Source organism: Leuresthes tenuis, unplaced genomic scaffold (assembly GCF_036924035.1).
Source record: "Leuresthes tenuis unplaced genomic scaffold, fLeuTen1.0.hap1 SCAF_11, whole genome shotgun sequence".
Lineage (NCBI taxonomy): Eukaryota > Metazoa > Chordata > Actinopteri > Atheriniformes > Atherinopsidae > Leuresthes > Leuresthes tenuis.
In genome coordinates, this window is record NW_027325365.1 from 3,085,534 (window position 1) to 3,098,821 (window position 13,288).

Consider the following 13,288-nt stretch of genomic DNA (forward strand, 5'->3'; position numbering starts at 1 on the left):
CACTGGGACTAAGGAAGAGGATGTGGAGAAGCAGAAGAAGTTGGATACTAAAACAGAATAGTTTGTTCCTTCCGACGACACAAAGTGACACTGAACACAGCCTTTGTGCATCAAACAGAAAAAAGAAAGCAACCTTAAAACAAGTCAGAAGAAAAGTGAGGTTCTGTGCAAAAGGTTGCAGCTTCCCTCGTGGAGTTAATTCAATCTGCCCTCCTGGATCCACAGGTTTGCCCTCAGAAACCTTCACAAACACACCCGGTGATCCAGGGTCAGCCGCTGCAGAAAAGCACACACTGCAAAAACATCGCTCTTTGTTTTCTGATCAAAACACAGGGTTCATAAGAGAGAATGTATTACTGGAGGGTTTAAAACCTGGTCTGAGAGATAACTGGCAGACAAGAAACCTGCTCACGACTATGAGTTAACTTTAAGGAGAATATTAGCACTTTGTGCAACTTTAATCTCAATGTTCAGAGGCCTGCGGCGGGAAAACAGGGCAGTATTTAACCCAAAGAGGAGAAAACAACAGGTAAAACCTTTCACGGATAATTAGATTTCATTTAATTTAATTAGACGGATGACTCTCCTTACTGGATCCAGGAAAAACATGTTGGTTTGGTTCGACCCAACTGGTGGAAATGTGCTTATGATAGATAAGAACAGACACATAGTTCATTCAGTCAGATATTTTATAAAATACAGCCTTAAGGGAGGATTTCAAGTGTAAAAAAACCTCTTCTATCACAGAGGGATTCATTTAGGATTCATTTAGGATCTTTGAGAGTTACTGAACGGTTTGATTATGATCAATAAATACATTAAGTTATCCTTAACTTGCTCTTTGCCCATGTTTTCCCTTTTCATTTATGATTCTTATTTCTTTAAAGCGACAAACAACTCTCGGTTGCCTCCCTTTCGACATCTTTAACTACTATTTTGATTTTGATCAAATGTTTTCTGTTTAAAAATATATATATAATTTTTTAAAGGTTTCATTTAACCTTACAGGCCGTATATAAAGACCTCTAATGTTTTAAAATGTTTAAAATGTTCCATTATTCTGTATTTCTCTGTATTTATCGGGTGGAAACACACATTTGATCTGATCTGATCCGGTTTATGACTTTATGTCTTATTCAGGTGAGAAGATTTCTTTTGTCTTTTAGTTTTTAGGTTCAGAATAATCAACTCATCTTTAGGAAATATTAAATTCTCTTTGCTGAGTTTTTTTTATCATTGACACATTGTCTTGAATTGAAGCAAACACACTGATTTTAGTCCAGCATAAACTGGATCAAACTGGATCAGGGAGCTTTGTGTTGTACTCATTTTAACCTGTAATACCGCTTTGTATCAGACGGATTATTTTAAATATTTCCTTCAGAAGAACCGTCACAGATTTGACTTGTTGCCATAAAGTTCAATGTGAGACACACGAGTTGAAATGAAAACTAAACAGCTCACTGAAAATGCAGAGAAAGCCGTTAAAAAGGAGCGTATTTAGACATTAATTACTAACTTTTTCATCAGCTGATGAATAAACTTTAACAACCCTCCAGTTGCTGTAAGAATCGTAGCAGACGGGTTCAGTATGGAGGCGTCTGTGTTTGTCAGGTGGGTTTCTGCAGCAGCTTCTGAACTATTCATCTGAGCTCCACATCAGAACATTTAAACTCTAAATTCACCGTTAGCTCCTGTGAGCTTCAGAATTATCTCAGACCAGTAAATCAGCAACATTTACTCTGTAATCTGTCTGCTTTGGTTGCAGGCTGCACTGTGGTTGGTTTTTTACATGATTAGTGTAAATCTGAGAAACATAAAAACGTTTTCATTCTGGTTTTGATCCAATAAGCATAAAAGGCAAATGTGTTATCACTCCCTAAATCATGTGATCTGATCTGTCTCACATCGATAAATGCACAGATCAGACAGCAGAAACAAAGCCTGGGATCCCGCTCAGCAGTCAGCGTCAACGCTTCCATTGACCGGCTCGGTGCAGACCGTCGGGTTGGTGCAGACCGCCGGGTCGGTGCAGACCGCCGGGCCGGTGCAGACCGCCGGTTCGGTGCAGACCGCCGGTTCGGTGCAGACCGCCGGTTCGGTGCAGACCGCCGGGCCTGTGCAGACCGGCGTGTGCGCGTCCTCGCTGGGCTTTGCATGGTCAACTCCGTTTGACTTGATCTGATCCTCCTCTCCCACACTGTGGATTAGAAATGAGGAAGAACATGTCAGAGACTCGAAACAACCGAGACGATCCGGTACCGACTGTTCACAGAATCCTCAGTGATCCGGTTACCGTCAGCTGTCTGGATTCTGGAACACGATGTAAACAGAAACCTGAGCTCTTAACCAAGGAAACATATTGAAAGAATCAACGTCTACAGAGCTGGATTTCTGATTTTGTTCCCCATATTTCAGAGATGCTTCACCTGTTGATGCAGCCGTTGATCGGAGACTCTGGAGTTTCCTTCCCTGACAGAGAGCTGCAGGACCTCCTCTCCCTGCCGGTGTCGGAGCTCTTCCTCCGGGCCACCACAGGCCCCGGGCCCGAACCCCGCCTCTCTGGACTGACCCGAGGCCCTGACGAAGCGGAGGGAACACTCAGCCCCCAAGGTCCGTCTGGATCCTTGCCCGACTCGCTGCTGGTCCGCCTTCCATTCAGGCTATCAGAGGACGAGACGTGGCTCATCTGACCCTCACGCTCATCTGGAGATCAAAGGACAAAATCCAGATCCAGGATTGAACTTTTTTTATGTTCAAAATGCAGCTAAATGATCTCTGACTGAACTGTCTGCAGGCTGCTGCTGTGGTCCAATAAATATAGCATCAAAGTATAAAATAACATAATTCCATGATGATTAAAAATGTGTTCTCCCACTACATACTTTCATTTTCTACATGCAAAGCTTTTGTCTTCCACGCATCCTTGTTCTTTTTCCTGGTGAAGCATGAATCTAGTTCTAGTTCTAAGTGTTTGTTCATTCTACCAGAGGAGGGTAATCAATCAGAGGAGCAGATAAATCCTCAGCTGCAGCAGCCTGACCTCATTCTGCGGTGCGGGATGTGTGGTGCAGTGCGCCCTCTGCTGGACACAGACCGTCAGGGCAGCTCAGATGGACTCAGCCAGGAAGCATGAAATTGTTTTGACTGCAGTCTCAGTTGGAGTCGAAAACTCTGACCTCTACAGTGTTCACGCCACATGTTCTGAAAATCGACCGACACTGCAACAACACGAATAAAGAGCAGGACCCCCCGTGGCTCCTCTGATACGGATTTATTTTTTCTTTGTTCCATCTGCCTGTTTAATTATCTGTAACCTTGTTTTTTTTTTTTTAATTTAACTTCTACATTACTCCAACTACAAGTTTCCTGGATTTGTCTTTTTGTGTGAAACACAGAGCGGGATGCAGCAGTTGACTTTCTGATCAGGGAAAACAATCCTCAAGTTGCTGCCGTGTTATTTTAACGTGTGACATAATGAGGCTGTTGGTGAGATAAACACGCCTGTGATCACATGATGACGGCTTCATCAGTCTGCAGGTACAGGTAAACAATGATCAGCTGAGCCGAGGGGTTTTCCCTTTTACGAACCTTTAAGCAGATGGTTTTGGTTCAGTGATGTAATAAATTACCGTAAGAATTAAACTGAAGTAAAACATTTCAGTTCTCAGGTATTTCACAGTGGATTCAACTCTTGTTCTCCTCATTTATACCATAAAAAGTCATTATCTTCACATAGAAAATGATGCTTCCATCCATAGCTCAGGAGGGTTATTTGGAAAACTAACCTGCAACTGTGTCAAATATCACCTAATTCCAGCTTCTTTACTTTTATTCTTAACGATTTAATCATAGAAGGCTGTTTCGGTGGGTTCACCTCCAGAGCCAGCCTCCCCGGCCTTGTTGCGTCGACGTCTGAGGATGACCTCCAGCTCGCTATCCTTCTTTCCTGGCAGCGATGGCGCCGACTCCTGAGAGCCTCGGCTCGGGCTCCTCTTCACTGTCTCCTGGAGGAGAACACGAAAGGGTCCATAGATCACAGAGTCTGACAGATATATTATCTGAGAATGACAGAGCTTCCTGGCAACACTGATCATCCTTTTATAGTATCATAATTAATCAAGTCAATCAGATTTTTATGCAACTCTGAGCCTCCACATATCAAAAATCAAAAGCTTCTAACATGTGGAAAGTTTCTGGCTCTGATATTTTCGGTAAGTCATGCAGCCAGATGAATATCTTGTGTAATAACAGAACTAGAGGGGCTGATGACTATCCTAACCCAGGTGGTTCACATTTCATCTCCTTTTCCACGACGTTTAGTGCATCTAAACCAGCCTTTCATTCTATTTCAGAACGGCAGAATCACACTGCAGTTATACCTTCACTTCTTACTGAATCAGGCGACTGAGCTGCAGCCACACTTTGGAAGCTGTGGAGGTCCACCCACCCATTCTGTGGGTTCATTGTCACCTGTGAGATGTTTGCCTGCTTGACCAACATGTTTTCAAGGTACAAATGTAGAGGCCAGCTCCTCCTTAATGTTGGTTTTTAGCTCAATCAGGCAGTACTGTCTCTCCTCACCTGGTTGGCTCTTAGGACCAAAACATCTTACCTGCTGTCTCTGCTACAGACAAACTTCAAAGCCAGAAAGTGAAGTGAGCCCATGGTATTTACTCATTGGTTGAAAAACACTCAAATTCACTGGCTGAGGCTGAAGATCATTATTGGACGCCACCAGACACTTCTAACAGTGTTGAAGATTCCAGGTGAAAGAGGCGAAACCTTTAGACATTCCACAGTAAAATGTTCTGCCTGAAGATTTCATGAATGATCTGAACATTAGTGTTTTATTTTAGTGTTTTAGTGTTAACCCAAAAGACTGAGAGTGTTTGTTCACCTGTGTTTGCCAGTTAAGAGTCATTAGTTTCACAGTCCATCATTCTACAGAGAGAAAGATTATTCACAAGTGGAAAACATTCAGGACAGCTGTCAATCTTCCCAGGAGTGGACGTCCCAGCAAGTTCACCCCAAGGTGAAAAAGCCCAGAGCTACATCTCAGACTCTACAGGCCTCAGTTAGCATGCTAAAGGTTAAAGGTCACCCCAAGGTGAAAAAGCCCAGAGCTACATCTCAGACTCTACAGGCCTCAGTTAGCATGTTAAAGGTTAAAGGTCATGACAGCACAGTTAGAAAAAGACTGAACAAGGATGGCTTGTTTGGAAGGGCTGCAGGAGAAAGCCTCTTCTCTCTAAAAAGAACATGGCAGCACAGCTTAGGTTTGCAAAGCTGCATCTGAACAAAGCACAAGACTTCTGGAACAATGTCCTTTGGACAGACCAGAGCAAAGTGGAGATGTTTGGTCCTAATGCACAGCAGCACGTTTGGAGGAAACCAAACACAGCATATCAGCACAAACACCTCATACCAGCTGTCAAGCACGGTGGTGGAGGGCTGATGATCTGGGCTTGTTTTTCACTGAGTAGTAAAAAAGTTTCACATGTTTATGCACGAAATAAAACTGTGATCATGGTAAATGAGCTCCACATTGATACAGTAAACATGTGGGTCTTTGAATGATAGTATTCTCCTATTAGAACAGCAGTTTGATGACAAAACAACAGAAAAATTTACCAGAATGCCTTTCAGTTCCTCCATGGCGCTCTCCTGCGGTTTCTCCTCACAGGGTGGAGGCTGCTGGAAAAACAAGACACAATGCGTTCTAATGTGGCTCCAGCTTTGATTAGAGCAGAGACTTACAACTGCAGGATTGCTGGCAAACCCTAACTTTACTTCTACTTTACAGCCTAAGAAATTGTTTCCACGGGAGAGGAAGGAAGACTTAGCTGGCACACAGAATCCAGCTGATGATGCTGGCTGAAATGGACCTGAAGGAGACTTGTTTAACTGATTAGCATTGGTTTCTGCAGCGTGTCCGTGTGCTGGTTTAGTGGGGTCAGAGGGAGGGAAAGGTCTTTCTTTTCAGGGAGTGACATCACAAAATTGATGCAGACGTCAATATACTCACTTTTACTGCGACTCTCTGTGGCAGCACAAAGGAGAAAGGTGGAAAGAAAAGAGAGCAATCAGGCAGAGTGCATTCAGACCGATGACATATGGATTACCAAAAGAATTACCAGACCTCCTGGTCCTCACAGGCGGAAGAGAGCCAGGAGAGGAGGGCAGTGATGAAGCAGAAATACTGTTTCTCCTGACCTGATTCTGCTTCTAAGAGAAGATTGATTCTTCTGATCCTTTTAGGGTCATTGTAATCTCTGAGAGACTTCTGACATTTAACCTCTTACTACTGGTAATGTGGGAGGACTAATGACTGTTTTGTGATCATTTTAAAAGTTTGATGGACAAAACAACTTAATGTATTTCAGTAAAAGGACTTGCTGTGAATGTTTTAGTTACATTTTGTAGCCTTGCATCAATACTGATACGTGATATATTGAGAACAACTGCCATGCTAACACAGTTAATTTGCTATAAGATAAAATGGATGCTTTACTGAACAGTGGCCCAAAAGCCCAACTACCCCAGACACACAATGACAACAGTCAAAATTTAATCGGATCGGGCTATTTGCGATCGAATTAAGATAACTCGTTCTGCGCATGCTCGAGATTTTCTCCCGCGATCGTCACCCGGAAGTGGAAGGAGACGATATTACTGTTGTTGTCGTCGCCTTCAGAAAGAAAGAAACAACGCGATGGAGAATGCGCCGTTGGGCATCGTCTGTGCCATAACCAGCTCATCACAGATGGAGAGGGACGCAGCTTCATCTCGCTCTGCGTTCGCCATCTTTCTGAATGCCTGAGTTTGTTGTTGTTGGTGGTGAAGACGTCAACAGGAAGTGGCTCTATTAGCGATAGCTGAAATGGGCATAGCGCCACCTATCGTACCGGGGGATGACAGGCTTTGTGCCAGTGATTCCATTCATTCACCGCCATATATCCAAGGATAATTACCCTCAGATAAGGAGCAGAACTATAGCTATAATCCAGTTAAGCTCATCATGTAGACCCACTGACAGAGACAAAAGTTAGAAGAGTCAGAAACCAACTATGAAGAACCAAATAATAACTACAAAGACACACAAAATAACCAGAGACACAAACAGAGATCATGATGGAACAGAAGAGTCAACAAAGAGCCACAGAATAACTACACAGGGACCACCTACATCAGTTTCCCACAGAGACACACAGGATGAACATGTAGAGACAGACCACAAAAAGACGCTAAATTACTACAAAGAGACAGAAAAGTACCAGAAGTATACATAAAACAACAACTAAGCGTTCCTGGTGTGGATGACTTGTCATGAAGGAAGGTACCATTGATGCAGAAGTTCAGAAACCATTAAAGGTGCCATTAAAAGCTGAAGCTGATGGAACACAACGACTGTGTTGCTGCATTAAATTCAAAACTCATGTATATTTTCTAAATACAATGGAGCTGTGTTGGGATCCCCCCCCCCCATCCTTTCTGAAAATTGAGTTTGCAGTTAAATTTCAGCACTTTGACATAAAACCACATTAAATGTTCCTTTTGGATCCTTTCGGTCAAACAGTTTAGCTCGATGATGTAAAAGTTAGAACTAATAAAGAGAAACTGTCTGTCCGTACCTTGTTTTCCTGACTCTTGACGGGTCGCAGGACGACGCCATGTTTGATCCGCTCCATCATCTCATTCACAGCCTTAACCTTCACGTCATCCACTCCCTCGGCAGCTGGAGAACGAGACGAGTCGAGTCAAGTTCATTATTACAATTTAGCTGTTTGTGGACAGCCTCTGCTGCAGGTTCTGGACGGGTTGAGAGGTTCTCTCTGGAGCCGACACATACCTATAACCTGCAGCTCGACAGTACATGAACATACTTGGGTACTCACTTGGAGACTGCTCCACCTTCACAGCTTTGGAGCCTTTGGAGGACTTCCTCATGATCGCTATCAGAGAGCTGAGGCACAGAACAGCTGGATCAGACATCACTGGTGGGAATGTTTTGATCAATCAAGTTTGATTTGCTTATAATGTCCGTATCAGACCAACTGCTGACTGTAAGCTTCAGCATCTCAGAGCGTTTCTAACTGACTGGTTGGTTTGTTGTCCTCACCTGAGGGGGTTGCATCTGGAGGGGGGAGGTGGAGGAGGAGGAGGAGGTGGGGGAGGAGGGGGTGGGGGAGGAGGGGGTTGTGGGGGAGGGGCGGGAGGTGGGGCGACCCCAGGTGCTGGAGGAGGAGTGCTAGCAGCACTGGTCGTCATGGAGATCTCTTTCTGGGTCTCCTGGAGCTCATGGACTGTGGAGAGCGAACAAAAACAGTCAATACTAAAAACACCTGCTGCAGCTTTTACTATCTTACTACTACAAGAACCTTGGATATGTTTAACAGTTTCATTGTGGCTGATCCCATTTTGTTTTTCAGAAATAGTGCACACTTTTACCCAAACAACATCTGTGGACACAACACACAGCACCAGTGAGAGAGGCTTCTGTTTGGCTTTGGCCCTGAAATCATGTGACCTGATTAAAAGTACTTGACAGATGCCAAGTTAAAGCGTGAAGAAATTCATTTTTGCATGGTTTAATGATTAGTGTCGACATCAATGAATTAAAGTGATACTGATGTTAGAAGCCACAGAGGGGGGTGAGGTCTCAGCTTAATATTAGGAGGTTTTGTTATCATTACTGATCTCCGCCTGTTGAGACTATATCAGAGCAGATATTCCCATCGAATGTTCAGCTACTGAAAACGTTTTAGACTTGCTTCTTCCACAAAACCTGGCAACCTCACATCAGTGGATGCTCTGGTTTATTCATCCTGGTGTATTTCTCACTGATTTGGCTACTGTGGCTCAGTGTCTGATGCTGACTTTGCTCTGTAGAAATTCTATAAATAGGAAAGAAGCGGCTCAAACCAGTACATACTGGAGAAAAAACACTGCTCTGCTGCAGATAAGAATGGGATGAGCTGATGCCAGACTTGGAAAGCTTCCCATGTGTTCACTCCAGTTTAAAGAATGAATGAAACTGAGCACGGCAGAGAGCGTGGCTTCAGGGCAACCACTACAGGGCGAGGTGCCATTTGGACACACTGTGCTGGAGGAATAGGCCAAACAATCAAATCTTCATGGATGAAAACATCAATATTCCAGTTCACTGTCGGAAACTAACCAGGCTTTGGAGGACGACAGGTGCATGTTCAGCCGTGTCTGTGACTAAAAATCTGATTATAGCAGTAGTTCTCCTTTATATCATCAAAAATTTCCAGTGAAAGAGGACTTCACGTCTCCTGAGGTGATGTTTAAATGAGCTGAAATTCAGATATAGATGGACTTGGCCATTTGGTTCGACTGCTGTCTGAAAGTATGAAAAGGGAACTAATGAATTGGTCAAATGTTTCTGCAATAGGTGGTCGATATGATCCCTTTCTTGCTGCTAATATTGTGAATTTTCTGCTGGACCTTGAATGCCACAGACCACAACAACTGAGTAATGATTTAGCTGGTGGCAACTTGGTACCATGTGCTGCAGGGAATTGGACAGCTTTACATTTTCTATGTGCTTTATGCTTGACTTTTTTGACCTATTAGATGCTCTTTATCCCTGATCATCCTCTCTTGTGATAAGCTTCTTCTGTCACTTGAACTGTGGAGCATGTGGAAAGTGCCTTGGTCACAGGTCTGATCTAATGTGTTCGTGCATTCAACTCTCAACTCAGAAATGTGATTTCGTACCATTGCAGTTAGACTAAAACTGACTATGATAAAAGTCCAGTTTAAGTCAGACAAACAACTGATTTCTGAAAGAAAAATAACGAGTTTTTTTGCGGCAAAAATACAAAACAAGAATTCATTTGAGATAAATTTAAAAACTAGAACGAACATCAGATCTGAGAGTTCAAACTGAGCCAATCAACATGAGCCACAACAGTTTTAAATGTACATTTCTGCCTTAAATTAGCACATCAGTGCAGTAAACATGTAAATAACATGTTTGCATGTGTCGGCGGATTTGGTTCAACATCCAAAACACCACCAGGACCATATTTATGACCTTAAAACTGATATTTTCAGTTTTTGCCTGTATTACATGGTTGCAGCAAAGGTCTGGCTCCTAATGATGAGACGAAAAGGTTATTTTCTTCTTCACGTCTTTCTACAGAATCCATTTTTAGTTGGACACCTGCCAGCCAATTAGAAAGAAGTATTTGCTGTTTGATCACCCACCTGAAGACTCCCTAAACTCCACCTGCTGTTTCCATTTTTGTTGTGTGTGTCTCCACCAGCATCGCCCACCTTTATTCTCCAGTTCCTCGTTCTTCTTCTCTGTCTGCTCCAGGCGTCCCTCCACCTCCTTCTTCTCCACCTCCAGCAGCTCCAGCTGCCTCTGAAGATCCTCCAGCTGCTTCTTCACACAGCTCTGCTCCAGCTTGGCCTCCAAACTCTGCAGCTACACCCACACAGACGTAGTGTATGAGTCACATTTAAAGGAGGTCTGTTAATGGCAATAAGGCTTCATCCCATTTCTAATTTATTGGATTATTGTTTGAGTTTTGAGGATCACATGGCTACAACATAATAACAAGAACTGATAAGACTTTAGTTAATTATGACATTTTTATTCAGTATCGACGCACTTGTGATGTTTGAATCTCATTCTACATATTTCCCGAACTGTGATAGTTGGTTTGCTTTGTCCTATTGTTGCAAAGAGTGATTTCAACCATTTTGAATCAAATATTAGAGGCAGCGCAGGCGCTAAAACACACCAGGACTATTTTGAAATTGTTTTCAACTTGAGTAGAAGCACATAAATGTGTGTAGCTCAAATGGTGAAACTGGCGCCCTTCATGCAGAGGCTGCAGCACCCTCGATGTGGGTGTGGCCCAGTTTAGTGAATTAACTGGAACGATAATGATGATGCGTTTTGATAAGGGAGCTGTGCTGCCTGCCTTAACTTTTGTATTTTTGTTCTATGTTAAGAGTTTAATAAAAAGACAGCCAGTTGTAACTGTTGATCAAAGCTCTAAAGCTCACTGATGGCACCGATCATCATTCAGATCAGACTTTTAGTGGATCAAAGTGGGTGGAAATCCACTGATACGAATGTCAGCCTCCCCAGAATAAAAGTGTTTCTGGGTTTTACCTTCTGCTGATGCTGCAGACGCTCCTCCTCCAGGGTTTTAGTGATGGCAGCGACATCTTCCAGAGCTTTGAGCAGCTGAACGCTGGGGTCAGCAGTCTGCAGCAGCAGCATGCTCTGCCTATTGGCCTCCTTCTGCTTAACCAGCATCTGCAGGAGATGAAGGAGGATGAAGGAAAGAGGGGGATGGAGGACAAATAAAAGAAAGGAGTAACCTTTTTATTTTGAGCAAACCATCCCAGTTTGTCTGTTGCACACATAGTGAGTTTAAATCCTGCAGGCTTTTCATTTTTCAGGTCAATAAACACCAGATTTAGGACATAATCAGTCACAAGGTTATTCAGTCAAACATCAATTACAGACGCGGCAATGCAGGTCAACGCTCTCATTTTTTATTAATTTTCACTTTTGTTCTCTGTGACGCAGCACGTTACATTAAAGAGCCCAGTTATCGACTTGATAGCAGCGTGTTTTTGTGACTTTCTGTTTACCTCATGTGCATAAGTTTCTGCTTTGACCCTGAGGTTCTGCTCCAAGTCCAGCTGATCCTTCATCCCTTCGTACTCCTGAGTTGCCATCATGGAGACTGGAGAGAGAACAAAAAAGAAACCAACTCAGCGTCAATCTGGCCTGGATTCATTCCAATGCAGACCAGAGTCTGACAGCTAGCTTGTTACCACTGCTGATGAATTTAGAGTCTTTAGTATGTTCCATGTTGCTCAGGGAACACCTTGGACTGAGTAATAATTTAGGAAAAAATTTTTTTTACAGATAAAGTGACTCTAGAAATGATTGTGAGCTAAAATATCTATTTTTCCCTCCAAGAACAACCAGCCTAAGCATGGAATTAAGATTTGTGCCACTAAAACCAAGCAAAACTTCACAATTATCAAACAAAAATAAGAATTTGTAAGAAATTAAACCTCGCTGCAGCAAAAAAAAGTTATTTTAAAAGTAGAACTCATGGTACCTGAGAAATATCAAATTCTCTTGAAGGTACAGTGTGAAGGAAATAGTGACATCTAGTGACACAAATTGCAAACTGCAGCTAACTGAATACCCCAAACACCCCTATAGCGAGTGACTCTCTAGAGCAAGAGCCTGGTTAGTCCCTTCTGGTTTACTGAGTCACCTGGGGCACGACTTTGGAGCCTCAGATATAACTTAATCAAATATTTTCAGTTTATTTCACACTAATCAAAACTTTAAACTTCAAAACATCCAATGTATAAGCTATCTAAAAGACAAAAAGTGAAATTACACAGAAGAAACTGTATGCGTGTTAGGTTGTTACATGCTGACATTTACATGCTAAAATGTGTTGGAAATGTTCACATCTTGTTCCAACATAAACCAGCTGATTCTCTTCTGTTTGTTGCCATTAAATGGCAACAAACGGAGTTAAATGCGAAATACTTCCAACTTTACAGATGTGCTTTTGCTCCAACCATCTGGTAAAAATCTACTTAAAAATGTAAATTAGTTTTATATATTCTGAATACTTTAAAAGGGACATATTTTACCTTTTTTTCACAAGCTTACAGACTTCCTTGAGGTCTTTTTATATATAAACACAGTGCAGCAGTAACTTTGCAACTCACCCCTGTTAAATCTTTTGATGGTTTTGCTTTGCTGCTCGACTGTTTCACGGAGCTGCTTCATTTCTGCCTGGTCTTTCTCTGACTGCCAACAAAGAAAGGACACGTGAGAACATCAGGACCAGAAACACAAGAGGAGGTAACATTCCTGCTGTTCTCTCCTCACCTGTGTGGTCAGCTCTTCTATCCGTCGCTGCTGTTCATGAATCTGACAGACAAAGTTTTTCTTCTCCTCCAACAAACTGTTCACCGTCTCCCTCAGCTCTGAATAAACCAAGCAAACCACACAGCATTTATTTAACGTACCTGTTAACGTGCCTGTTAATAAAATCTTTGCAATCTATTTTACAGCTCATGAAATACCCAGATTACAAAGACAAGACATGTTCAGAAGAAGCTCAGGAGACGGACAAACGCAGGACATGGAGCGAGTTTTGGTCAAATTCACACAACAAGAGGAGTTTAGTAGTTGGGGTGAAAAGACCAGACAACTGGGTTTCAAAATTTCATGCCTTTTTTTGCAAAGAGTTCACTTGCT

At 42.7% G+C, this 13,288-nt stretch overlaps 2 protein-coding genes across 3 annotated transcripts in view; one reads left to right on the forward strand and one right to left on the reverse strand.

The window, feature by feature from the left end:
• hopx (HOP homeobox) overlaps positions 1-13,288 on the forward strand; it is a 404,275-nt gene that overhangs the window by 132,292 nt on the left and 258,695 nt on the right. The window lies entirely within an intron of this gene.
• The window catches only part of shtn3 (shootin 3), a 36,589-nt gene continuing 24,530 nt past the window's right edge, over positions 1,230-13,288 (reverse strand). Inside the window, exons 5-17 of one of the 2 annotated variants that reach the window (XM_072395162.1) lie at positions 12,917-13,014; positions 12,754-12,835; positions 11,644-11,738; positions 11,156-11,302; positions 10,306-10,459; positions 8,123-8,306; positions 7,899-7,966; positions 7,635-7,738; positions 6,029-6,043; positions 5,635-5,694; positions 3,878-4,007; positions 2,430-2,706; positions 1,230-2,200 (exon numbers count right to left, since the gene is read on the reverse strand). In XM_072395162.1, coding sequence (XP_072251263.1) covers positions 1,957-2,200; positions 2,430-2,706; positions 3,878-4,007; positions 5,635-5,694; positions 6,029-6,043; positions 7,635-7,738; positions 7,899-7,966; positions 8,123-8,306; positions 10,306-10,459; positions 11,156-11,302; positions 11,644-11,738; positions 12,754-12,835; positions 12,917-13,014 — 1,658 coding nt within the window. In that variant the 3' untranslated portion in view covers positions 1,230-1,956. Of the gene's footprint in view, positions 2,201-2,429; positions 2,707-3,877; positions 4,008-5,634; positions 5,698-6,028; positions 6,044-7,634; positions 7,739-7,898; positions 7,967-8,122; positions 8,307-10,305; positions 10,460-11,155; positions 11,303-11,643; positions 11,739-12,753; positions 12,836-12,916; positions 13,015-13,288 lie in introns of both variants that reach the window. The other variant, XM_072395161.1, reaches the window with a different exon arrangement.